Raw genomic sequence first — 27,903 nt, forward strand, 5'->3', positions numbered from 1 at the left:
TATCACTTAAATGTATTTTATTAGGTAGATCAAACTCATTACAATTACTATTTCTTAGATACTGAAGGCAGTATACATTTTTACAAAATGGTTAAAAAGAAATTAATCATCAAATGATCTCAAGATTCCATGTGCCATTTTTTTCATGCTTTCACTATTGCTTTCCCCAAATTTTCCCCTTTCAGCAGTCCCATAAATGCAGCTGGCATGTTTTCAAATCCTTCAGTGATGTGTTCATGGTACTGGATTTTACCCTGTATTAAAACAACAACATATATAATAGATTAATTTCCTATTCTGAATGATACACTCTTCTCATTCTAGCAACAAATTTATCAGGTACATCATGGGACACTTGGAACTATAAGATGGAAGCCCTGTCCTCCATGAAGTTATAGTCATTTTTGGGGCACCATCCACATACACAGTGTATGTAACAGATTACAAAGTACACACAAGAAGGATTTAATAATAAGTGTCAGGGCCGGCCCCGTGGCTTAGTGGTTAAGTGCGCGTGCTCCGCTGCTGGCGGCCCGGGTTCGGATCCCGGGCGCGCACCGACGCGCTGCTTCTCTGGCCATGCTGAGGCCGCGTCCCACATACAGCAACTAGAAGGATGTGCAGCTATGACATACAACTATCTACTGGGGGTTTGGGGGGAAAATTAATTAATTAATTAATTTAAAAAAACTTAATAATAGGTGTCAGATCACAGTGAAACAATAGGAGGAATGTCACAAGGGAAAGTGATTAAGCAATCTAAGTAAACTCTATGGAAAAGGTTAACAATGTGGTGATCTCAGAAAAGATGGAACTCGATGGAGAAAAGGGTACCCTTCCAGGGTATTATCTGTTTTATTCCTCCCAGTAGCCCAATGAGGTAGCATCGTTACCTCCCTTTGACGGCTGAAGAGGCAGAGTCTGTTCAGGAAAGGTAGATACCATCACAGTCTAATAATTTGTCTTCCCTTCAAGCCAAGACTCTTTCAACACGTGTTTCGCGTTCATTTAAGAGTATGGGAGGGAAGGGCTCATTTAATGAGGAAGGTTTTTCATTTCTTTTTCTAATACAAGGCACAGTGTGCTAAGTGGAACTAATTCACATTTTCAAGTTTTTTTTAAGGGGTCTTATGTGGAGACCTGAGTTACCTGATACCATTTTTTCCTAACGTAGCCCAGTGATGGTTTGGCATCTTTTTGGATCTATGGAGGGACTATTTGCTTAAGGTCACTCAACTAGTAAGGAGGGAAGCTGGGATTTGAACCTTTGACTGGAAAGCCCAGCTCATTCCTCCTGCTCTTGAAGAGGCAAAGAAAGGGTCGAAAGCTATAATACAGTTTAAACATTAAAAGCAGAGGATGAATACTAATATAAAATGTTAATAATATGGGAAATTAGGGTATAGAACACAGGGTATATGGGAATTCTCTTCACTCTAATTTTTCTGTAAATCTAAAACTATTCTAAAATAAAAAGTATTTAAAAAAAGGAGGGATGAGAAAAAAATAAGCAGATGAGACAGAAATTAGGCCGACTCACTAGTTACTTAAAACTATAATTAGGTTCACTTTGTTAGAAGGAAACACAAGGCACACCACCACAGTGGTTTCTTGTTAGCTGTGGTCGTGGAGGGTCTAGATTCGATTTCACCAACAGGGACAAAGAGGCTACACACTGGGAACTTAAAAATCATTCAGCTCTTCCAGCTCCCTGGAAAGAGCCCAGCCCAGCCCTCCAAGTGTTAGACTGAGAAAGAGACCAGGCTCCAGTGGCTGCCAGAGGAGCAATCTATTTCTTTGAATTGGGAAATGATCATAAAGCCAGGGATTAGGAAGTGTAATACCACTTTTCCCCTCTGAAACTAAAATAATGCACCTTGGTTATTCAGAGTTCTGTTGACTAAAACTCTACGTGGTGTGAGGTGGGAAAATGATCACAGCACAAGAGAAAGGGAGTGGCTTCTTCCTCTGGATCTAAAGGCATGGCTGTAAGGACCTGAAAGAGTCAAGGCACAAATCTATATGCCCCTCTAATATTCATTCAACAATATTCATCTAGTGCCCACACTGATTCAGACACTATTCTGGGTGCTGGGGATACGTCAGAAAACAAAATGTGTGAACGTGGCTGCCCTCATGGTGGTTACGTTCTCATGGGAGGGAGATGGGTAATAAATATAATAAGTGAATTATAGTACATATTATGTTAAAAGATGATAATTGCTATGGATAAAAGTAAGATGAGAATAAAGAATGAAAGTGTGTTGCAATTTTAGAAAGGGTCATTTAAAAAGTTGCCTCATTCAGAAGGCACTTTTTAGCAAAGATTGAAGGAGGTGAGAGAATTAAGCAAGCAGCTACAGAGGAGTGGAAGGGCTGGAGGAGAGACTGGGCAGCGTGAGAAAGGGGGTGACACTAAGAAATGAAATTAGAGAGGTAATGGGCGCCAGAACATGCACAGCCTTGTAGGTTACTGTAAGCACTTTGGATCTATTCTAAGTGAAATGGGGAGCTTTGCAGGGTTTTGAGCATAAGAATGACAAGGTCTGATTTATGCTTTAAAAGATCACCCTGGCTACTGTGTTGGGAATTGTCTGCAGAGGCGCAAAGGTGGGAGGCCAGAGAGAGGCCACCACAACATCCAAGCTAGACGAGACGGTGGCCCAGAGCAGAGTGGTAGCAGTGGAGGTGGGAGAAGTAGACAGATTCCATACGTATTTTGAATGTTGAGCCACCAGAACTTCCTGACAGATGAGACATGGGTATGAGAGAAAGAAAGGAATCAAAGATGATGTCAAGGTTTTTGGATTGAGCAACTAGAAGGGTAGTTGCCATAACTGAGATGGTGAGGTCTGTAATATGGAGCTGGTTTGGCAGGAAAGATGGAGACATATTTAGTTTTTGACATGCTAAGTTGGAGATGTGTGTTACACCTCCAACTGCAGCTGTTGAGCAGTCTAGAGCTCAGCGCAGAGGTCCGGGCTGGAGACAGACATTTAGGAGCTGTCAGCATACTGATGACATATAAAGCCAAGAGCCTGGATGGGCTAACTAAAGGATAGATAGAGTGTGGATAGAGAAGAAAAGAGGCCCAGTGACCGTGCCTTGGGACACTCTATTATTAATTTGGACAGAAGAAAAGAAGCTGGCAGAGGAGACTGAGGAGGACCAATCAGTGAGAAAAACCAAAGTGTACCAAGGAGACAGCAATCACCTCTGTGGAGTGCCCCCACAGCTAAGTGAAGCTAAGAACTGACCACTGGAGTCCACAATGGCAGGGACATCGGTGACCTTGACAAAAGCGATGTTGGTGGAATGGCAACAGTACAAAAGCCTGATATGTGGGCTTAAGGAAGAACGGAAAGAGAGGAACTGCAGACAGTGAGTGTAGACTCTTCCAGGGATTTTCTTATAACGGGGAGCAGCGAGATGGCCCTGTACTTGCAGTGGAAATGAAGTCGACAGCATCAAAAGGGAAGAAGATCTCGTGCACAATTGCAGGGAGTGGCTCTGGAGCCCCTTACCTCCAAGACCCATTTCAGCAAGTCTTTCAGAGCCTTCTGGCGGACTTCTCCTTGCCAGGCGTAGACGAGGAGCCCTTCCATGCGGAGCTGCTGATAGATAATATTCTCTGGGGCTGGGCCTGTGAAAAGGAGGGCACATTTGGGTGACAGGGTCCAGGGTGGTGGCCGTGGTGGAAACACGAGCAGTACGAGTCACGTCACTGCCCTCCTAGTGCTTCCCCTTCCGTGTCCTCCTCTCTTTTCTGACCCATGGGGCTGCCCACAAATCAACATGCACTCTGCGGCAGGCAGAATAATGGCCCCCAAAGATGTCCATGTCCTAATTCCCAGAACCTATGCACATGTTGCCTTACATGGCAAAAGAGACTTTGCAGATAGGATTAAGTTAAGAACCTTTAGATGGAGAGAGTATTCTGTATTATACAGGTGGGCCCAATATAATCACAAAGGTCCTTGTAAGGGAAAGAGGGATGCAGAAAAGTCAGAGGCATGAAAAAGTATATGATGATGGAAGCAGAGATCAGAGAGAGAGATTTGAAGATCCTATACTGCTGGCTTTGAAGATGGAGGAAGGGGCCAGGAGCCAAGGAATGTAGGCAGCTTCTAGAAGCTGGAAAAGGCAAGAAAAGAGACTCTCCTCCTGAGCCTTCAGAAAGAACACAGCCCCGCTGACCCATTGTAGATTTTTGAACTCCAGAACTGTAAGACAATAAATTTGTGTTGTTTTAAGCCACTAAGTTGGTGGCAATTTGTTACAGCAGCAATAGGAAACGAACACACACTCAGAATCCTTGCACAGACCAGACAGCCAGGGAATGTTCCTCACTCACGAGTCAGAAGCAAAGCCCACCAAAAACTTCCCAAACAGTTCTAGGGAACAGAAAGAGGTTCTGTTGGTAACAGAAGATAACATGTGAAAACGTTTCTGTGCTACTCAAGGATGAATACCCTAATGTTCCCAGTACTTCGCATGTTCTTCTTTATAGCTTAATGCAGTCACTCTATGGCATAAACCTGACTTTTCTTTCCTTTTTTTTTTTTTGTGAGGAGATCAGCCCTGTGCCACCATCTGCCAATCCTCCTCATTTTTTTTTTTTTTTTTGCTGAGGAAGACTGGCCCTGGGCCAACATCCGTGCCCATCTTCCTCCACTCCACATGGGATGCCGCCACAGCATGGCCCGACAAGCAGTGTGATGGTGCATGCCTGGGATCCGAACCGGCAAACCCCGGGCCGCCGCAGCGGAGCACGCGTACCCAACCGCTTGTGCCACAGGCCGACCCCTAAACCTGACTTTTCTGCATCCCTCTTTCGCTTATTTCCCTTCTGTTCTGTTCTCAAAGCAGATGTAAAACCACTAGTGTCCACCCCTGGCCTAAGAGCCAATAAGAGAGGATACAGATCAAGAGGCTCAGCAACTCCCACACCTGCCCCTTCCCTCGCCATATCAGGATATCAAGAGTTAGCCTGAACAATGGGTCTTATACTTTAGTGTGTATCAGAATCATGTGGAGAGCTTGTGAAAAGAGATTGCCGGGCCCCTCCCCCAATTTCTGATAGTGGATATGGAGTGGGCCCCCAAGAATTGTATTTGTAACAAGTTCCCAGGAGATGGTGATGCTGCTGATCCTCTGGGCCCACATTTTGAGAATCACCAGCCTAGCAAAAGCACAAGCTACCCTGCAGCCTGTCGAGAAGGTGGTGCTCCTCTGTGAGAGAGGACAGGCGGTACTGGTTGCCTGGTTAATTTTCCCAAGGATCCTAAGTGACCAGAAACTGAGAGAATGACACTTGAGCACAGTCTTACAAGCTCCAGAAGTCGGGTGAAGATCCCCAGGGAATATCAGGACCAGAAGAGCCCAGGTGACTGGCAGAATCTATTCTGAGTGTCCTTGATAACTGGCATCACTCAAGCCTCAAGTTCCCACTCATTGCTTTGAAGAAAGTAACCTTAGCAGTGAGAAAAACAGGGCTTCTTTTGGTCCTGAACCAAAAGAGACTGAGGCAAGATGAGGGAGACATGAGTGACATAAGAGAGTGACACATCCAAATGCTAGATTGGTCTTCCAGAAAGAGTGCTTCTTCAGACAACCCACACCAACCATATTTCTTTTTGCTTTTTGGGCTAAGGATTGGAATCCTCATTTCCTCATCTTGGAAGAGGATGCAGTACTGTTTCTGGGTTTGTCCACTCTGATGGGAATGTGGGTTTCTTTACTGAGAGCAAAATACAAATGTGGCATTAATGTTGGGGACATAATTACTTGCCTCTGAGCTATTCTAACAGTGAAATATGTTAGAATTTCTGGAGATCAGAGGCAGGGCAGAATCCAGTCTGATTAAATGGGATGGACAAGGCCAGCTGACATCTCAGAGACTTAGCTGAGCAGCTGAACTTCTAAAGACTAGTTGCTAAAAAGACTGGATCAAGTTACTATAGCCAAAATATTTGGCTACATCTAACTGGACTGTGGTCAAGAAAATGCTTCTTGGAGCTTTGCTCAATTGGCAGGCAGAAGATGTCCCATGATTCTAGCTTAGCATCAATTAGAAAAATATAGGGAAAACAAGTTCTAACATGATTGCCAAGTGCACCTGGAGTTTCCTTCTGGGAGAAGGTAGTGTCTTTGATTTTTCATAGTCAAGAGGAGATCTACAAATTGTCCTTCTTTGGCCCCTTCTGCCCTCGCCCACCCATCTCAGTGCAGTTGTGGTTGTTAACTAGCAGGGCTGTAAGGTTTCATTTCTATGATTCCAGCCCATCACAGAATGAATAACCAATTTATTTACGGTTGCCTAGATCCTGCTGATAATCTGGAAGATTCCTTTTTGTTCTTCCTTCTCCTCTTTTTGGACCACAGGTAACTCTGCAATCTCACCAACAGCACAGAATTGTAGCAGAAAAGTACTCTGCATGAGGAGTTCAGAAGACCTGTCATTTTTTTGGGTTCGTCGCTAATAGGGTTGGGTTTGTCTCTGGTCCTCTCAGCCATTCGTCTCCCCATCTGTAAATTAAGAGGCCTGTACAACATCTCTCAGAGGATTGGGATTGAATGAATATAGTTCTCTGGTTAATACTGCTTTTGGGTGTCTGTGGGTGTGGAGGTGGGAAGGGGTGGTCTCAGCATAAGAGAGGGGAGAAGAAGGGGATGGAGGGAACAGCAGGGCACAGGAGAAACAAAACAAGGACAGTCAAGGAAGGGAGGGGAAATGCATACTCCTTTCCTTTTTAGTGGAATTGGTCAGTTTGGTGCGGCCAGGATGCCCTGCTGCTCTAGGAAGCACTGCCCATGACTATCTGAAGGAAATGGCAGCCTGTTTTCCCTTCACCCACATCATGACCCTCTACCCATCCCCCACACCTCCAGCAATATCCCGAATATCCTGAAGAACCCTAATATTTTACCAGCCAGACCCAGGTGTTCTGTTTCTAAATCAAATCATGGCTGTCTTTTACAACTTTGCAGAAAACAATAGGTAAAAAACTAAAACTTTTAATAGCTATAAGTGTCTCTTCCATATTTTCATATCCTGTGATTTCTCTATATCAAAATCTAATATAAGCTGATTTAGCACAAATATATAAAATTATGTATCATTATTTTAATAAATACTATTTCATCAAGAATATCAGGAAATCTTTTTAATATTTTGATAGTCACTGGCCTGAACCAGATCTGTGCATCTTCTCCTTGCCCAGTCTTCCCACATCCGTGCCCATGTGCAGCAGCTCATTACCTGGGGGAAGTGGGCCAGTACGGTTATATGTAGAGATGGCCCCACATATAGCAATTCTTCCAAATTTCTTCATCTGAGAGATAACAGTGTTTGAAAACTCGCCACCTACCTAAACAGACAAGACAAAAAAAAAAAAAAAAAACCTTAAATAATCTAAACACTAGAAGATTCAGGAGAATTATTGTCACAATCATCATTTCACAATACTTGTTTTAGCAGCAACAAAACTGATTGAATTAGAACAACAGTGCAGAAAATTGCAGTTGGAAAAAGACATTAGAAACTGGGCATTTCCATTTGACTGGAGGAAGATACCTTATATAATTTATAAACTTTTACTTTATTATATTTTGAGGTTCTCTGATCAGTTCAATAATCTCATTGCCTTATCTACAAGTATGGAAAAATACTCAAAAGGCATATAAAGAACAAAATTGGAGGACTCACATCTTCTAATTTCAAAACTTACTACAAAGCTATATTAATCAAGACAGTGTGGGCCGGCCCCGTGGCTTAGCCGTTAAGTGCACGCGCTCCGCTACTGGCGGCCTGGGTTCAGATCCTGGGCGTGCACCGACGCACTGCTTCTCCGGCCATGCTGAGGCCGCGTCCCACATACAGCAACTAGAAGGATGTGCAGCTATGACATACAACTATCTACTGGGGCTTTGGGGGAAAAATAAATAAATAAAAATTTAAAAAAATAAAAAAAGACAGTGTGAGAACAGAAATATAGATCAATAGAACTAAATCGAGAGTCCAAAAATAAAGGCTTAGATTTATGGTCAATAGATTTTCTTTTTTTTTTTTAATTTTTATTTATTTATTTATTTTTTTCCCCCAAAGCCCCAGTAGATAGTTGTATGTCATAGCTGCACATCTTTCTAGTTGCTGTATGTGGGACATGGCCTCAGCATGGCCGGAGAAGCGGTGCGTCGGTGCGCGCCCGGGATCCGAACCCGGGCCGCCAGCAGCGGAGCACGCGCACTTAACCGCTAAGCCACAGGGCCAGCCCTATGGTCAATAGATTTTCAACAACAGTGCCAAAACAATTCAACAGGGGAAAAAGTAGACTTCTCGACAAAATGGTGCAGAACAACTGGCTATCCACATGGAAACAAATGAAATTGGACTCCTGCCTTATACCATACACAAAAATTAACTTAAAATGCATCATGAACTTAAGAGCTAAAACTATAAAGTTCTTAGAAGAAAACACAAGAGTAAATCTTTGTGACCTTGGGTTAGGCATAGCCTTCTTAGACATAATACCAAAAGCCCGAGCAACAAAAGAAAAAACAAATTGGACTTCATCAAAATTTACAGCTTTTGTGCTTCAGAGGACACAATCAAGAAAGTGAAAGACAACTCACAGAATAGGAGAAAATATTTGCAAACCATATACACTTGATCTTTATTATCAGTGTATTCCATATTTGCGAATTGGACTACTTGCTAAAATTTATAACCCCAAAATCAAAACTCACAGAGCTTTCCCTGGTCATCTGCAGACACGCGCAGAGCAGAGAAAGAGACACAAAGTTCTCAGCTAAGGTCAAACAAAGCCATGGCTCTGCCCTGTTTTTCAGCTCTCATCAAAGATTACCAGTAGGCGGCATTGCAGAGTAGTTCAAGAAGCTCCCACTCTGGGGCCAGTTGGATGGAGTATGAATCCCAACTCTGAGAGGATTAGCTAGTGGGGCAGCCTCAGGCAAGTTACTTAACACTTCTGAACCTCATTTTCTCTTTTGTTAAATGAAGAAAATAGAAGCTACTAGAAGGAGTTGTTTTTAGGATTTAAGATTGTAATCTATGTGAAATCTGTGCATAGATATACATACTTCCCCTAGGAGCAATGGTTCAGTGTTTGTGGTGACTTTATAGAATATAACTACCAGGAATACTGAGAATTGACTGTATCTGATAAGGGACCCATATCCAGAATATATAAAGAACTCTTACAACTCAACATAATTACCCAATTGAAAAATGGGCAAAGGATTTGAATAGACATTTCTCCAAAGAAGATATACAAATGGCCAATAAGCACATGAAAAGATGCTCAATGTCATTAGCCATTAGGGAAATGCCAATCAAAACCACAATGAAATATCACTTCAAACCCTCTAGGATAGCCATAATCAAAATGACAGATAATAAGTGTTGGTGAGGATGTGGGGAAATGGAACTCATACATTGCTGGTGAGAATGTCAAACAGTGCAGCCATTTTGCAAAATAGTTTGGCAGTTCCTCAAAATGTTGAATATGGAGTTACCATATGACCCAGCAATTCAATTTGTAGGTGTATACCCAAGAGAAATGAAAACACATGTCCACACAAAAACTTGTACATGAATGTTCACAGCAGTATTATACATAATAGCCAAAAAGTATAAATGACTCAAATGCTCATCACCTGGTGAATGAATGAATAAAAAGTGATATATCCATACAATGGAATATTATTCGATCATAAAAAGAAATGAACATGCTACAACATGGATGGACCTTGAAAACCTGCTAAGTGTAAGAAGCTAGTCACAAAAGGCCACTTCTGGGGGGAAGCACGGAGTGAGAGCTAATGAGTACATCATTTCTTTTGGGAATGATGAAAATGTTCTAAAATAAATTGTAGTGAAGGTTGTACAATTTGTGAATATACTAAAAACCATTGAATTCTATACTTTAAATGGGTGAATTATCTCCATAAAACAGTTTTTTAAAAAAAGTCATATGTACTTTCTTCATATATTTTAGATGGAAATTCCAGAAGAATATTCCCTTGTATAGTACTTTGTTAGTGTCTTGACATGAGTACAGCCATGTTTGGCGGCTCCATTGACCTATAGCCACCAGCACACAAAGAAATACAAAGCTGCTTTCTGTGTGGTGGGAACTGGCCCTTCTCCCACAGAGAGAGTTGCAAGTTGTAACATTTCAAGGCTCTTGGAGCGTCCTAGCACAGGATGGACTGGCCATCTGTGCCGGGCTAAGACGATAACCAAAGAAAACAATGCACGTACACAACTACTGGGCTGGGACGTTAGCCAAGGGGCTCAGTGCACGTACGCCACTGATAACCATTTTGTGCATGGGAACACTAAATGCTTGCTCTGCAAACTCTGTAATTGCTTACTCTGAAAATTACTGATGGTATAAAAACTGCTGGAAACTGAGACCTGGTGAGAGTTCCACCTGTGGAAGGGACGCCTTGCCCAGGACGTGTGATCCTTGCCCAGCTGTGTCGATTGACAGGACTCTCCTGGCAGTGGGGCCGGGATGTTGTGAGTAATTGATTTACTGTGAAGTAATTGATCTGATGTGTTCTCTTTTCGGTCAACCTGGTGTTTCTCTTTCTGGTTGATTTGTGTCATTTCCCTTCAGTCGATCTGGTGTTTCCCTTTCCGATCGATCTGATGTTTTTCCCTCTTATTATATGACCTATTCGGATCTGCTGCTATCTCAGCCGATGTGGATGTTTTCCCTTTCCAGTCGAGCTGGTGTTTTTTCCCACTTATTATTTGACCTATTCGGATCTGTTTGCGGACTATTGCCTTTACTATCCTCTATATAATAAAATATACCTTCAGTCCATTTGTTTGGAGTGGAAAGTGTCTTTTACATCTCCGATCGAATCCCCGAACCTCTCATAACAGTTAGTAAATCAGATATTAAGTACAATTTGTACTTACGTTATCAAAATAACAATCATATCCATCAGGAGAGGCTTTTTTCAAAGCTTCTTCCAAAGACTCTACTTTCTTGTAGTTAAAGGCAACATCAAATCCAATCTTTTTAAGGTAGGCAATCTTTTCGTCAGACCCTGCTGCTCCAACAACTTTGCAGCCCTAAATGGGGAGAAAAATGGATACCATTTATAAGCCGCAAGCATGGACCAACCCCACTCTCCTAGTCTAGAATGGTCAGGTTCCCCAGAAACACCATCCTGGGTGCTGAGCCACATATATGAGGATAACATAATGGGTCAATGGGCCCCAGAGGTGAAATTAGTCCCTGAACCAGCCTACAACCCAACCATAACTTCACCTTCCTCTGACCAGCCAACAGATCCCTTCTATGTTCATGTGGTTTATAGTTCGTTTCAACCTGCTGACTTGACAACCTATTCATTTGACTCTGTTTCTTTTCTTTTTTTTTTTTTTACTTTATTTACTTTTTTATTGTGGTAACATTGGTTTATAACATTATATAAATTTCAGGTGTACATCCTTCTATTTCAATTTCTGTGTAGATTCCATCATGTTTACCACCCAAAGACTAATTACAATCCATCACCATATATATCTGATAAGGGGTTAATATCCAAAATATATGAAGAACTCATACATCGCAACAACAAAAAAACTAACAACCCAATTGAAAAATGGGCAAAAGAGCTGAACAGATATTCTCCAAAGAAGATATACAGATGGCCAACAGGCACGTGAAAAGATATTCAACATCACTAATTATCAGAGAAATGCAAATCAAAACTACAATGAGATATCACCTCACTCTCATCAGAATGGCTATAATTAACAAGATAGGAAATAACAAGTGTTGGAGAGGATGTGGAGAGAAGGGAACTCTCATACACTGCTGGTGGGAGTGAAAACTGGTGCAGCCACTATGGAAAACAGTACAGAGATTCCTCAAAAAATTAAGAATAGAACTACCATACGATCCAGCTATTCCACTGCTGGGTATTTATCCAAAGACCATGAAAACACGAATGCATAAAGACACATGCACCCCTATGTTCATTGCAGCATTATTCACAACAGCCAAGACTTGGAAGCAACCTAAGTGCCCATCAAGGGACGAATGGATAAAGAAGATGTGGTATATATACACAATGGAATACTACTCAGCCATAAAAAACAATGAAATCTGGCCATTTGTGACAACATGGATGGATCTTGAGGGTATTATGCTAAGCGAAATAAGTCAGAGGGAGAAAGTCGAATACCGTATGATCTCACTCATAAATAGAAGATAAAAACAACAACAACAATCACACAGAGATAGAGATTGGACTGGTGATTACCAGAGGGGATGTGGGGAGGGAGGAGGGTGAAAGGGATGATTAGGCACATGTGTGTGGTGATGGATTGTAATTAGTATTTGGGTGGTGAACATGATGTAATCTATGCAGAAATAGAAGTATAATGATGTACACCTGAAATTTATACAATGTTATACACCAATGTGACCACAATAAAATTAAAAAAAACACAAAACAAATAAATAAATGCAAAAAAGAAGAAGAAGAACAACACAAACAATCACATAGAGACTGAGATTGGATTGATGGTTACCAGAGGAGAAGGGGCGAGGGAGGAGGGTGAAAGGGGTGATTAGGCACATGTGTGTGGTGACTCTGTTTCTTTAGTTTTGGGCTTCTCTTCCCTTGCAATGACTTGTGTGCCATCTCTTGGTGCAGTGGTTCCTTAGACGATAATTTGGGTCAGCTCTGGGACTCTCATGTCATAGACAGCCCTCCCGGTAACTGTCCCCTTATTCTTTGATTTGGCCCAAAGCATTGGACTAGTGCTGCCTAATCATAGAGGAACTGGAAAGCCTTCTGAAAAGCACTTTCAGGATGAGACTAGAGATTACATTGGTCCATAGAATTAGCTCTTCAGAAAGCTCTCTTACATTCTAAATGTATCGTGAAGACCAGAAGATGAGCCACTGTGTACTTTCAACTGGGGAAAGACCTTTGGGTTCATACATGTATCTGCGCAAACAATGACTGCCATATACTTTTTCCATTCCCACATGATTCAAGGAAAAATTATTTGCAAAAGCTCCATCCTTTGTCCTTTTTCCTTCTAACCTTATACTCTCATCAGATGATCTCATTTACTCATATGACCTCACTGTCACCTTCATGCAGACGATTCCCTCATCTATTAACTCCAGCCATGCCTCTCTCCTGAGTTCCAGACCGGTATTTCCAATAACCTGTAAGAGTCTTCACTTAGATCACCTGAGGGACCTCACAATCAGTGCATCTAAAATGGAATGTATTTTTTCCTTGCTTCTTACTTGTTGCTCCTCTTCTCTATTGTAGTGAATGATACCACCCAGGTATCTAAACCTGAAACATAATGGGTCATAGGAGATGCTTTCCTTTCTCTTACTATCCACATCCAATCACCAGGTTTTATTCTTTTTAAAAATTTTTTATTGAGGTAAAATTTGTATATAATGTTATATAGGTTGCATGAGTACATCATCATAATTCGACGTCTGTATATACTACAAGGTGATCACCACCAAAGGTATGGTTAGCATCTATCACCATGTGTTTGACTCCCTTCACCCATTTTGCCCACCCCGAACCCTCTTCCCCTCTGATAACACCAACCTGTTCTCTGTATCTACAAGTTTGTTTTGTTTTGTTTGTTCACTTGTTTTGTTTCTTTTTAGAGTCCACTTATGAGTGAAATCATATCGTATTTGTCTTTCTCTGTCTGACTTATTTCACTTAGCATAATGTCCTCAAGCAGGTTTTATTCTTTTTTACCAAATATCTTTAAAAACTGGCTCTGACTTCCAAACTCCACTGTCAATGCATCACAATTTTCATCTGAATTATTGTAAGAGCCTCCTAATTGGACTTTTTTCTAGTATTGTGTCCTTATGAACTGTTCTCCTACCCAGGCCAAAGGGATTTCTCTAAAATGCAGAACTAATCATGTCACTCCTTTAAGGATTAAGCACAAACTTCTTAGCATGGCAGTCTCCGGTGGGGTTTCTAAAAGAATAGGTTTAAGAGTAAGTCCTATCAAACTTTTGAAATAAAAATCTCATAGTTTTAATAAAACATTTAAAAATTGAATATTGGAAATATTACTAATTCATTTGTAAGTCTAGCATAACCCAAAGCTAAATACTAAGAAGTCAGAATAAAAAACTTTAAACCAAACTCGCCTATGAATATAGATGCAAAAGTTCTATTTAAAATATTATCAAATCAAATCCAAAGGTATAAATCCATAATATACCATAGGCAAATAAAGCTTATTCCAGGAATGCTAGAATGGTTCAATACTGGAAAATTAATGTAATTCATTAGCTGCAAAGTTAACATAAATGCTGAAACAGCATTTGATAAAATTCAACATCTATTCCTATGTATTTATTTACTTATTTTCATAAATTCTCCCTGCAGCCTCTATGGTAGCCTCATCTCTCATTTGTATTCCAAGTTCCCACTAGCACTGGAGACCAGCCTGAACCCTTGCCTGTTGGTTGTAGCACTGTTCTCATCTGTATTCCACCTAACTCTTTCCCTAGGAACTTGGTCCTGAATCCTGCATCCCAGCCTCTGGCAAAAGATCAGCCAAACCAGATTCCCACTATGTGATACATCCTGACCGTGTCTGAGCTGCCTGTTGCCTTGTACCCGCACCATCAGATCAGATCTCTTGAGCACAGACACCTGCCTAAATCAGAGCCAACATTTCTGTGCCCTGAGTACCTGACAGGGGTTCGTTCCCAAGCCATGGCCCCACTGCTCTGGGCTGACTGCAATAGCCTTTACAGTGGGGCCATGTGGGCGATGACTCTTGGTTGGCTGATCTCAAGTCCCTCCTTGTAATGTTGGGGGTAATCATGATGGAAGGAGATTAAGCTGTAACAAGAAATGTTCAGTAAAAACTATGAAAATAGTTACTGCTTACAAACTCACTACTCTAGACAGAGGCCATATCTGACTTAACACCTGCAGTGTTATCACATCATGTTCAGGTCATCTTTAGTACACCATTTTCCTCATTCCCCCCATTTGTCAATCATTCCCAGTCTCCAAATTCTAAACAAGATCCAGTAGACTAAACTCCCTGAGACAAGGGAAGGTCTGCTTTGTTCACTGATGCATTTCCAGTGCACACTGTGGGTTTTGAGTAAATATTTGTTACTGGAGGAAGACACTTACCTTGAGCTTGGCTATCTGCCCCACAACAGAGCCCACTGCTCCTGCTGCTGCATTAATCATCACTGTTTCTCCACCCTTCACACCACAGATTTCAAGTAGGCCAAAGTAGGCTGTTAGGCTGAGAGAAGAAAATTAAGGACATGTTGATATTTGTTGTTTCCCCTATAACTCATTCAGATATACCCTGAAGGCCTTCTCAGCAGCCCAGTGCCATGGGTCCAGGTGAAAGACAGAAAATATAGGAAATGAATAGTACCAACCTCTAATAGTCCACCTCCTCCTTCCCTATCCCCAGATAGGAATAAAGATGATGGGAAATAGGGAAGATAGAGAGTTGGCTGGAAAGGGGCTACATTCTGTCCATCCCCAGGCCAAGTCTCAGGGGCAAAAGAAGATAGGTATCCAAGAATAAACTTTAGGGATTCAAGAATAGAGAGCTTGTGCCTCATTCCCATTTAAGTCCTAGGGAGATGGCAAGCTTCATGGGGAAAGCCTCCACGTCATCGTGGTGCCATAGCCACATAGCAGATATAATGTATGAGGTGTCCAGGCATGAGAGGATCAGAGAGAAACACCTTGAGTTTTCCATGGCTCCAAAGTGGTACGGAAGAACTTCTGAAATTTCCCCATCTCACCCCAAGTGAGAGGTCAAAGTTAGCTTGCAAGGAAAGAACTACTAGGTCTGCAAAGGTGCAGATCAGACAGTACTGATGGGGACTAGGTGAAGAAACCACCACACCCCAGTGGATTGCCAGGCTGGAAGGGGAAAAGTTGTTATACTTTGACCAGGAGACCAGCATAAGACTAAGACAGATCAAGATCAAGAAGTTGTCCCCCTTCTTCTGACACTGAATTTGTGTTAGCCCTTGGAGCTTTGCATCAACCCTAGGGAGACGAAAAAGGAAATTCTGAGTTTTAAACCTGAGATGATCCGAGAAATCACTGAGTTTAACTTTCTTGTACCAGTTAAAATGAGGGCTTGAGATAGAAATGAAATACAGTAGTAGAAAAATGTTAAGTTATGGTTTTGCACCCCTGAGTCTGAGCCCATGAAATCTATATCCATCATGGCGATTCTTAAGCCACTTGCAAAAATTCAGACAAATTCATGTGAAATTATTTCTATATAAAAGAGAAACTACACATTGACGTTAACTTAAGCTTCCTTAGCCTCTGACTATATTTAGGGGCCCATTAGAGTTGGGCATTGAAGGGAAGGTAGTGAAAGGCATAGACAGCACTTTTTCTGAGGACCCAAATATTGAATATTCCCTTAACCCAGTGTTTCAAAAGATGGATGGAGTACCAGCTACCTCAGAATCACCTGGAGTTTTATTAAAAACTTAGATTCCTAGGCCCCACCTCAGACCCACTGATTCAGAAATACTAGGACATGCAAATCTGAATTTTAACAGGACTCTAGGTGATTCTTAGGAATGCAAGCAACTGAGAACTACCGTCTTAATGAATGCTGATACCAGAGTGTGCTGGGCAAGTTAGCCTAACCCCAAAAGAGAAGCAGAGGTACAATTTCTGAGTATATCCTTCCACCCACAACAACCTGGATCCCCTCTCCCCCCATCTCCCTTAAGACATTTCCAGAGTGAGCTTTTTTTTTTTTTTTAATTTTATTTATTTATTTTTCCCCCAATGCCCCAGTAGATAGTTGTCTGTCATAGCTGCACATCCTTCTAGTTGCTGTATGTGGGACGCGGCCTCAGCGTGGCCGGAGAAGCGGCGCGTCGGTGCGATCCCGGGATCCGAACCCGGGCGCCAGCAGCGGAGCGCGCGCACTCAACCGCTAAGCCACGGGGCCGGCCCAAGAGTGAGCTTTTAATTAGACATATTGACCTAAGATACACAAGGCCTTTCCCAAACATCACCTCCTTTTTTTTTTTGGTGAGGAAGATCGGCCATGAGCTAACATCCATTGCCAGTCTTCCTCTTTTTGCTGAGGAAGATTAGCCCTGAGCTAACATCTGTGCCCATCTTCGTCTATTTTGTATATGGGATGCCACCACAGCATGGCTTGATGAGCTGTGTGTAGGTTCGCGCCTGGGATCCAAACCTGCGAACTCCGGGCTGCCAAAGCAGGGCGTGCAAACTTAACCACTATGCCACTGGGCCAGCCCCCATCACCTCCTCTTAAAAATAAAATGGAGGTAAGATGGAGAAGACAACAGTAAAGACATCCTGGAGGGAAAATTAAAGGTACACTTTGGACTAAGTGGGACTTGACAGAATCAACAGGTTGGAGAGCAAAACACGTGAACTCTTCCAACTTAACTGAGAAAGCAGAGGTCCTGTTGAAGGAAATAATGCAATACTTTGGGGGGAATGTTAAATCTTTGGAGCCTGGACAGCTGAAAGACACCCTAGGTTTCAAAGTTCAACTTCTTTTAAAGTCTAGAGCAAAAGTTCCAGCATTCTTGAAGGGTTGACCCATCCCATTGGTAAGTGGCTCAGAATGGCAGGAATTCTCAAAGAATGGGTGGTGTGTCATAGGAGGAGGCTAGAAACATGGCAAAACTCCTCCCCTCAAACACTGGGAACCACTCAGTGGTGTCAAGTTGATGGTCTGGAGTGGAAGTGCACTCCTTAGGGGCTCGGAACAGGTGAGTGAGAAATACACACACAAATGAATAACTTATTTCCACTATAGGATTCAAATCTCCTAATATTTTACAAATTATTTTCTCCACAACTAAGTCACAGGAGACTTGCTCCGAGGTTTTTTCACGTCTACCTTCATGCCTGTGCTCCTACACCTGGCTCACAACTGAGAGAGAAGGATGGGACAACAAAGTGTGAGGGAGAGCTCTCACTGGTAGAGGGTACAGGGCAGGCAGGAAAGACCAGGAAGTGCTGTAAGTCTGTTTAGTGCTCACTAATTGAATGTAAGAAGGTATTAAGCATCCTGTAATTTTACAATGTTGTCTCTTGGCTGTGGCAGTTCTGAGGAGTTCAAATTCTGAGTGCAATATGAACTTGGGGTGTATGGGACTGGTTTTTGCTAGAGGTTGATTGTTTGGGGGTGTATATTTCCATTTCATTCTTTAGAAGTCCTTCAAAGCGTGAAAAAGAAAGAGAAAAGGAGGATGGGAAGAAAGAAGGAAGAAGGGAATAAAAAGATCACAAAACTTAAAGAAAGGAAATAAATGAATTCCAGGCTGGGAATGTTTTGGGAACTCCAAAAGGAATTCAATCAATAGTGCTTCTCCAGGGCATAGAAGGAAACTTGAGGTCCAAAGTGCAGCTGGGACCTGAGAGTAGACACAGTTGACCAGAAGTCTTCCTGAGGAATAAGGCCAAGAGACACTTGAGTAAAATCTGTGCCAAGCTGAGCGACTATACAATCATACTTGCGATTCATCTCAGTTATTTAAACTTCCGATCCCGTTACACCTCAGGAAACTCAGATGTGTATAGGGAAAGGTGAGGGATGAGAGACAGTACAGAAAGGAGAAGGGAGAGTAAACTCTCTTTTCCTTTTTAAACTCTCAAATGGAGGCAGAGATGAGTGAGAAGTGAAGCCAAGATCCTTCCATCAACAAGAGGAGCTGGTTCCTTTGTGTACCATTTGCTAGCTGCTTGAGAGGGATCATGTCCCATGCTGCTTCTCACTGTCACTTTCTCTTTGTACCTGAGGGTCTCTGACCTGATTTTCCCTCTCTTTCTTTCAGTGCCAAGGCTAACTGTAGCCCACTCTTCTTCCCTTCCTCGTCCCACCATCTCCTCTAATCAGCCCCTGAGCCTATAATATCTCAAGTCTCTTCTTGTTGACCAAGTTCTGGACAAACCATTTTGGAAAACCAGAATGTTAGGCATTGAAACAAATGAAATATACCCATGAAACTCACCCTGGCATGCCAACTGTTCCCAGAGCCAAAGACAGCGGTAACGTGTCTGGCCAATCTGTAAGCAGCTTTTCCAGTGCTTTTCCATCAGAAATGGAATGCGTTGTCCAGCCGGAATGGGCCAGTACAATAGTTCCTGTTGGAAAGGCTGAGTTTTTACTTTCCACAACTCTGAAAGATAAAGCACATTAAGACATGTGAAACCTCTTCCTTTTCAAGGGAGTCAGGATGGTGTGTGGTTAGTGTACACAAAAGGGCATTGAAGTTGATAGTCCATGATTGAGTATCCCACTGTGTCTCTCCATCTTAATGTTTAGCCATTGGTCTCTCTTCCTCCTTGAGAAAATATATGGGCCATCGGAGAGGAATCCTGTCAACTGGTCCAGCATTTGTCCCTGTCCTCACTCACTTTTCTCTAAGCAAGAGGCATTCATCCTCTGGCTCAAGGTACCCTAGACACCAGCCTCTTCTGTCCTTCAGGGGCCATCTTCCTCTCTCCTGAATCTTTAATATTTTCCTCTCTGTCTCTTTCACTCAGCAAATAAGTATGCTCAACTCTACCATCTTATAATCCCCTCCTCTCCCTACCTCCTCCCTTTTTCTTCTTCCTTTTACAGTCAAACTACTTCACTTCTCATTCACTTGATAACCCATGCAACCTGCCTTCCACCCCCACTACTCCACTAAGGTCGCAACGACCCTGATTGCAAAATCTAGTGGACATTCTTCATTCATTATATGATTTTACCTTTCTACTGTATTCAATACTCTAGGACACCCAAAAGTCTTCCCCATTGGTTTCCATGATACTGATTTCTCCAGGCTTTTGCTTCCTCCTTTAAGCTGCTCCTTTTCTGTCTCATCTGCTGATTCTTTTTTTTTTTTATAATTTTATTTATTCATTTTTCCCCCAAAGCCCCAGTAGATAGTTGTATGTCATAGCTGCACATCCTTTTTTTTTTTTTTTTTTTGTGAGGGAGATCAGCCCTGAGCTAACATCCGTGCTAATCCTCCTCTTTTTTTTTGCTGAGGAAGACCGGCTCTGAGCTAACATCTATTGCCAATCCTCCTCCTTTTTTTCTTTCCCCCAAAGCCCCAGTAGATAGTTGTATGTCATAGTTGCACATCCTTTTTTTGCTGTATGTGGGACGTGGCCTCAGCACGGCTGGAGAAGCAGCGTCGGTGGGCGCCTGGGATCGGAACCCGGGCTGCCAGTAGCGGAGCGCGCCCACTTAACCGCTAAGCCACCGGGCCGGCCCCAGCACATCCTTCTAGTTGCTGTATGTGGGACGCGGCCTCAGAATGGCCTGAGAAGCGGTGCATCGGTATGCACCCGAGACCCGGACCCGGGCCGCCAGCATCGGAGCGCAAGCACTTAACCGCTAAGCCACAGGGCCGGCCCTCATCTGCTGATTCTCTTTCTTCCATCTTCTCCCACTCTTAGCGTTCTTTACTGTCTTCCTCCAGATCATAAAGTTATATAATGCACATTTATTTTAGAAAATTAAAAACATATAAAATAAAAATATCAGTTCTAATCCCACAATACAAAGATAACTGCTAATATTTTGGTGTATTTTATGGCAATCTTAATGTTTGGTTTTTCTTTTGCTAAGGAAGATTAGCCCTGAGCTAACATCTGTGCCAGTCTTTCTCTACTTTATACATGGTCACCCCCACAGCATGGCTGACGAGTGGTGTAGGTCGGCACCCGGGATCTGAACCCAGGAACCTGGGCCGCCAAAGCAGAATGTGCAAACTTAACCACTACACCATGCGGCTGACCCCTTAAGAATACATTTTTAAGTGTATATTATATGTATTTACATAATCAAAGTAATTTTCTATGTTTTTGTAACCTAATTTTTCTCTCTCAACATGATCTAGTCTATATAAATTACACTTTTTTTCCATCTTGGTAAGAATCCCTCAAAAACTGTAATGAATTTAATTATTCCCCCATTATTAGACATTTACACTATTTCCAGTCTTTTTACTAACACAAATTACACTTCAATTAATATTCATAAATATGAATTTATTATTTTCTTAGGTAATATTTCTATAAATGGAATTACTAGATCAAAGAGTATTAAAACATTTGTAACTCTTGCTGCATATTGCCAAATTCCTTTCTAGAAAGTTATGCCAACTTCTTCCCCCTCAATGTGTGACTATATCATAACAACATTTCCATCACTGGGTATTATCTTTACAAAAATAAAACTTTGCCAATTCAACAAACACAAATACATGTTCATTTCTTTGATTATTAGCAAGAAATGTGTAAGACCTGTATGAAGAAAACTGGTAATGGGCCATAAGTCAAAAATGGATAAGTGCAGAGATATACCTTGTGCTTGGAGAAAAATATTATAAAGAAATCAGTTCCTTCTAAATGAATGTATAAAGTCACTGAAATCCCAATAAAAATCCAAATAAGATTTCAATAAATGGTATTGTAAATGGCTAGTCATTTGGACATAAAGTAAACGTTTCAGTCTCTATTCCAAAATAAAAATTAACGGCCGGCGCCGTGACTTAGTGGTTAAGTGCACGTGCTCCGCTGCTGGCGGCCCGGGTTCGGATCCCGGGCGCGCACCGACACATCGCTTCTCCAGCCATGCTGAGGCTCCGTCCCACATACAGCAACTAGAAGGATGTGCAGCTATGACATACAACTATCTACTGGGGCTTTGGGGGAAAATAAATAAATAAATAAAATTATTAAAAAAAAAAATTAAATGACTCAAAAATTTAAACATAAAAAATTAAAGTATAAAATACTAGAAGAAAATATGAATAAATATTTTGGAGGGAGAACGTCTTTCTTGTCACGTAAAGAAACCAAGAAGCCATAATTACACATATTAATAATATTATCACATAAAACTTTTAAATTATGGTTGGGCACAGGAGAAAGATAAAGATAAACAAAGACCCAAATATTTGCAACATTAATATTCCAAACATACAAGAAGCTTTTACAAATCGACTTAAAAGATGAAAAGACATAAAGGAAAAAGGCAAAGCACATAAACAGCTAATTCACAGAAGAAAACTGATAATCAATTTACAACAAGAATGTCAATATCACTAGTAATGAAAGAAATTCAAATCAAACCAAGCATGAAGTATCAACACACTCATCTCATTTCCAAGATTGATGGTAAGCAATGGGCATATAGGCATGAGGGAAACAGGTTCTTTAATACACTATTGGTGGGAGTGGATATTCATATAACTATTTTGAAGAGCAGTTTATTATCATCTCTTCAAATTAAAAAATGTGCATCTTCTTTGACCTAGAATTTATATTTCTGGGAATTTAACGTAAAGCAATACTCATCCACGTGGGCAAAAAATACACAGACACACATAGATAACACATATTCTTTGCAGAACTATTTGTAGTAGAAAAAAATTGGAAATAATTGTTATCAGAAGTAGTATACTTATATACTGTCAACCAAAGATATCCATAACATATTAAGTGAGAAAAAGCAATTTGCTGAAGGGCATTTAATCCCATTAAAAAATTATACATATTGGTATGTGTACTGAACAATTTTTGAAATAATAATACATTAACAACAGTCTTCTCTAAGGTTCAGATGATGGGGGAATTTTCAGTTTCCAAGATATAAATTTTTATTTTATTTGAATTTTTACCTTAATCATGAACTGGACAAATACAATTTTTTTAGTAATTAAAAGTAAGGATAGCAAAATGAATTTGAAATGATGGCAATTTCACAGCCTTCCCTCCCTCCCAGTTAGTCAGGAAGGGGGCAGATTTCCCAAGTTATTTCCAAGGTCAAACAGTGAGTGAACCACACGGGCTGAAGAAATTGTAAGAGCAATGGACAGAGACCAGGACCAGCAGGAGGTAAAGTAAAGGGGAGATATATATTCCAAGCAGTGGGACAAATGGAAATAAGTACCTGGCCACTTGCTCCCCCATCATCACATCACCCGCCTTCAATCTATTCGACGCTATTCTGAAAAAAACAATATTTCCATTCTTAATACATAAGAGCATCTAGGAAAAACTGTCTTGACTTTCAAGCCAAATGGAAAACTGCTCGAGAAGTACGAGCAGAAATGAAACCCAGATACAGGAGGGTAGTACAATTGGCTGAAATGTGGGAGGAAGGCTGTTAGAGATAGTTCCACTCTGTGACCCCAAAGAAGCATTCTAATAGTATTTTTACAAAATGAACATGAGAATCTGTCCATCATGCTGAATTGTAAATGAGTTTCCAGCAATGACTTTAGAAACATAACCCAGGCACCACTGGGTACTTGTTACCCAAAACACTAGCCACACAGAAAGGGATGCTAGTCAACATTTTGAAACTTCTTTTTTTTTTTTGTTTTTGGCAAGGAAGATTGGCTCTGAGCTAACATCTGTTGCCAATTTTCCTCTTTTTGCTTAAGAAAGATTGTCCCTGAGTTAACATCCGTGCCAATCTTCCTCTATTTTGTATGTGGGACACCGCTACAGCACGGCTTGACAAGCGGTGTGTAGGCCCACACCTGGCATCTGAACCTGCGAACCTCGGGCCGCCGAAGTGGAGCACACGAACTTAACCACTACACCACCAGGCCAGCTTCTGAAATGTATTTTTCACTTTAGATTTGAATCTTTATCAATCAGCTATGAAAAAAATTATTTAAAAGAATGATGGCTATATTATTTACTCAGGCAAAAAATTACTGAGGAGTTAGTGGCCCAAGAAATCTTTTATTCCCTCCCCTCCTTGAGTTGTTTCCCGAGTACACACGTTTGAGTCAACTGCAGATTACCTAAAGTAAAAGAACACAGGTAAATGGAAGGCAAGAAAATCTAATTTTAGTCTTAGTATCTTCCTCTACCCAAGCTATTTGCCAATAGTGAAATGGACAAATTGGAGTCTGGGTTCTCTTTTCTTTTACTTTTTTTTGGGAAGTAATTCTGGTGAGCAATGAGAGGCAAATTGTGCACATTAAGATAAGAGGTGGTTGTAAAATAAAGGGGCCAGGGGAATCCCTCTCCAAGCTTCTCAGACCTTTCTCTGCAAAAGATGAACATCCATGAATCCCATCACTAAGACTGGGAGAAACGGGGAAATGACAGTATTTTGGATCAGATGGATATTTTAAAAGATTGACTACTTAAAAATAGGGTCCAGGGCCCGGCCCAGTGGCGCAAGCGGTTAAGTGCACACGCTCTGCTGTGGCTGCCCTGGGTTCGCCGGTTCGGATCCCGGGCGTGCACCGACGCACCGCTTGTCAAGCTATGCTGTGGCGGCGTCCCATATAAAGTGGAGGAAGATGGGCACGGATGTTAGCCCAGGGCCAGTCTTCCTCAGCAAAAAAAGAGGAGGATTGGCAGATGTTAGCCCAGGGCTGATCTTCCTCACAAAAAAAAAAAAAAATAGGGTCCAACACACACCCTAAGGATTTTTAGGAGGAAAATAATACCTCATGTAAGGATCCACGCTGAGGAACAGAGCTTCCAGCAAGACCTCTGCAAAATAAAGCATTCCACAGGCAATTAGAAACTCAGGGCCTGGTGCCTTGTTTTTAGCATTCTAAATAAACATAGGCAATCTTTCTGCTTCAGGGTTGCCCTCTCCTCTGTGCTTTCTATTGAAGAGACAAGAAGGGCTCTCATATTTGGCCCATCCCAGTTAATAATAATATTAACAATATGTTATTATTATTATTTACTCAGCACTCCATGCTTTAATTTTTTTTTTTTTTTTTTTTTGGTGAGGAAGGATGTTAGCCCTGAGCTAACATCCGTGCGGATCTTCCTCCACTTTATGCGGGATGCCACCACAGCATGGCCTGAGAAGCAGTGTGTCGGTGTGCACCCAGGATCCGAACCCGGTCCGCCAGCAGTGGAGTGCGCGCACTTAACCACTACTCCACAGGGCAGGCCCTCACTCCATGCTTTACATGGATTATTTCATATGATGTTCTCAACAATTATTGTTTCCATTTTATTTAAGCTTAGGTTAAATAACTTGCCCAAGGCCACATTTGTAACCACTGTGTTATAGGGCTCACATAAGTTTCATTACCAGCCCCAGTTAGTATTAAAAAATACATGCATTTTGCTGGAGTGACTCGCATGCATGCATCCTCTGGAATTTTGAATCTGAGTCCCGACTACCCCAACTTAGATGGGACCCACAGCTGCCATGCTCTTGACTGCATGCCCTTTTCTCAAAGCTTACCTACCTGTAAACACCCTTACAGACATGCCTTAGAGTGCGCTCTATAAAGCTCATCTCCGAATGTGTTATGGGGTGTGTTGCTATTTCTCTCTCTTAGATTTCTTTAGGTTTATCTTGTCCCCCTGCTTCCCTCAAGTGGATGGGAGGTGCCTCAGTGAAGAATGGGGGTTTCTTCCTCTTTGTCTGCTCAGAGGGATAGTCTGAGCTCTGCACACGGCTGCTAGGCAGTGCTTACCCCACTGTCATCGTCGGGCTCACTAGAACAGAGAGGAAGCCCTCCTCATGGTGTGGGGAAAGTCATGAAGAACTACAGCCAAGCATGAGCTTCAATTACCAAGAAAAGCAGAGGGATCCTCCAACATGACATGAGGCTTCACACAGAAAACCTTCACATCTTTGTGGCAGATTGCAAAATGGCCACAAACACCTCCCGCCCCATGTGCAGGCCTCTTTGCCACTCCTCCCATCGAGAAGTCTATTTGCCACCCCTTGAATCTGGGCTTGGCTGTGTGACTTGCTTTGACCAATAGTAAATTAGTGAACATGATACAAGTAGAGGCTTGAAAAGTGCTTGCACATTGCAGCTTGCCAATTCCTGCTGCTGTAGATCCATGACACCACTGTGAAAACAAGGAGCTCACACTAGCTTGCTAGGAAGGCCACATAGAGGAGAACTGAGGCACGCATCTCAGCAGAAAGCCTGCTAACTGCTAGCCATGTGAGTGAGGCCCATACCAGATTAACCATTGAGCCCAAATGAGACCTACAGAAGAACCACCAACTTAACCTAGTCCAAACTGTCAATCCATAGAATTGTGAACTAATAAACGATTGATGTTTGAAGTCACTAAATTTTGGGGTAGCTTGTTATGCAGCAAAGGCTAACTGATACAGTTTCTTGCAACTCAAAACTTATGAGTATGACTTACCTCCATTTTTTAATGGTGCTAGTTCAACTGTCTTCAACTCAAAGTCACTGTTAGTAGGGTGGCCTACAAAGTGCTTCTTCAGGGTCCAGGTCTTAGCATGAACCATCCTGAAGCTCCTAGAACGCAGTAAACGTGCAGTCAACTGCCATGAAGTGACTGGATTATTATAGCTCCCCAGTCATTGCACTGAGGACAGACAACAGCCTACCCATCATCTATTTCTCATCATCATTGAACATCAATCACATTTATTTTGTATTCAGTATGTTTCTGTTGCTGTGCTAAGCACTTCATATGCATCATCTCATTTTATTCTCATAACTTCATTAGAGATAGGCATTATTATCATTGCTGGTGTACAGTGTACAGAAGAGAAAACTGAGGCTTCCTCAGAAATCTCCAAGGCAAGGAAAAATGTAAACCGACACAGAAATGCTTCGCAGCCACCGCTAGGGTTTCTCTAGGGCACTGAACAGCTACCTGGCGTGCAAATATTCCGTTTCTTTCCTCACATATAGCGAATGCTAAGACAAAGTGTCAAACACAAAGAACAGAATAGGAGTCCACGCACAGCTTTCAGATGGACAGAGCACCGCGTTCTAAGGCAGTCTCAGGAACACCTGAACACCACCGGGGGGGCGCTGCTGCTCCGCCCTATTTTCAGGCGTGAGTTTTCCTTGGCATCAAAGGGGAAATCAAGGATTCGTTTGGAAAGCACATTTGCTTGGGTCAGCACATTACTGGGAGTCCCGCCTTCCCCACGAGCGAATCGGCAGCCGCTGGCGATTTGACTTTGTTCCCGGACCAGAGCCAGGGCGAGGAGACACCTGTAACCCGGGGCGGGCACTTCCGCACTGCAGTGGAGCGGTGGGGGGTGGTCCGATCCGCAGCCCTGCTGTTCCTTCTGGTCTCTTTTCCAAAAAGGCAGCCGCTGCGAATTCTGAACTCGCCACAAGTCCAGAAGCGCCCAGGAAAAGGGTCGCCGTAGAGGCAGGCGCGGTCCAGGGACAGGCCCCCCGACCAGAGGACGGGGACCAGGGGCGGTGTCCGGTCCAGGCACACTAGCCCCTGGCTCCGACCTCCTCGCCCCAGCCGCCCCGTGCCCTTTAACCTAATTCCGACCCCCATCTTTCTTCTCCTTCCCCACGTGTCCCAGTGTTGCAGTCCCGCAAGTTCCTTGGCCAACGCCTCCCCGGGGCAGGCAGCTATGCTTGCGCCCGAAATGCAGCCAGGCCACGCTCTTCCCTCCAGCCCCGTCTCCGACCTCTCCAAGAACCTGCGAAGCCCGAGAGGCATCGATCGGGACGTCCTGCTTCCAACTTTCCTCCGAGTGCAAGACCCAGACGGTATTCAGCACACGGAGAGGGAGAGCAACGCGCAGACGCTCTGCAATAAGGGACTCGAGAAACGCAGCAGGAAAAAAAAGTGGGGCTGGGGATGTTTACTTACAAGAGTCCGCAGGTTCCGCTACCTAGAGAAGGCGACTGGAACTGCGCAGCAGAGCGCCCAGGGCCAGGATTTATGGCCCGCCGCAGGAGAGGGTGGGATTTCCCTCCTCGGGGCGGAGCTGCTGCTGGATGTGTGGGAGCCCAGCCCGGCGAGGTCACGGCAGGGAAAACGAGGGTCGGAGGAATGTGTGTGTGTACAAGGTGCTTCCAGTAGTAAAAGCCCCCATCGGAGCCC

At 42.6% G+C, this 27,903-nt stretch overlaps 1 protein-coding gene across 2 annotated transcripts; it reads right to left on the reverse strand.

The window, feature by feature from the left end:
• Positions 1–27,762, reverse strand: PTGR1 (prostaglandin reductase 1). 2 transcript variants are annotated; one of them, XM_058523766.1, is made up of 10 exons: positions 27,670–27,762; positions 26,221–26,336; positions 24,531–24,576; positions 23,009–23,065; positions 19,068–19,235; positions 15,208–15,325; positions 10,955–11,110; positions 7,262–7,370; positions 3,525–3,643; positions 1–254 (listed from the first exon to the last, which is right to left on the reverse strand). In XM_058523766.1, exons 2-10 carry the CDS (start codon positions 26,324–26,326, stop codon positions 144–146), a joined length of 990 nt encoding a protein of 329 aa, XP_058379749.1. In that variant the 5' UTR covers positions 26,327–26,336; positions 27,670–27,762; the 3' UTR covers positions 1–143. The 2 variants fall into 2 exon arrangements, with proteins under 2 accessions (XP_058379749.1, XP_058379751.1); XM_058523768.1 differs by lacking the exons at positions 23,009–23,065; positions 27,670–27,762.
• Positions 27,763–27,903: the final 141 nt, after the last annotated feature.

The sequence above is a fragment of the Diceros bicornis genome, chromosome 28 (genome assembly GCF_020826845.1).
Source record: "Diceros bicornis minor isolate mBicDic1 chromosome 28, mDicBic1.mat.cur, whole genome shotgun sequence".
NCBI lineage: Eukaryota > Metazoa > Chordata > Mammalia > Perissodactyla > Rhinocerotidae > Diceros > Diceros bicornis.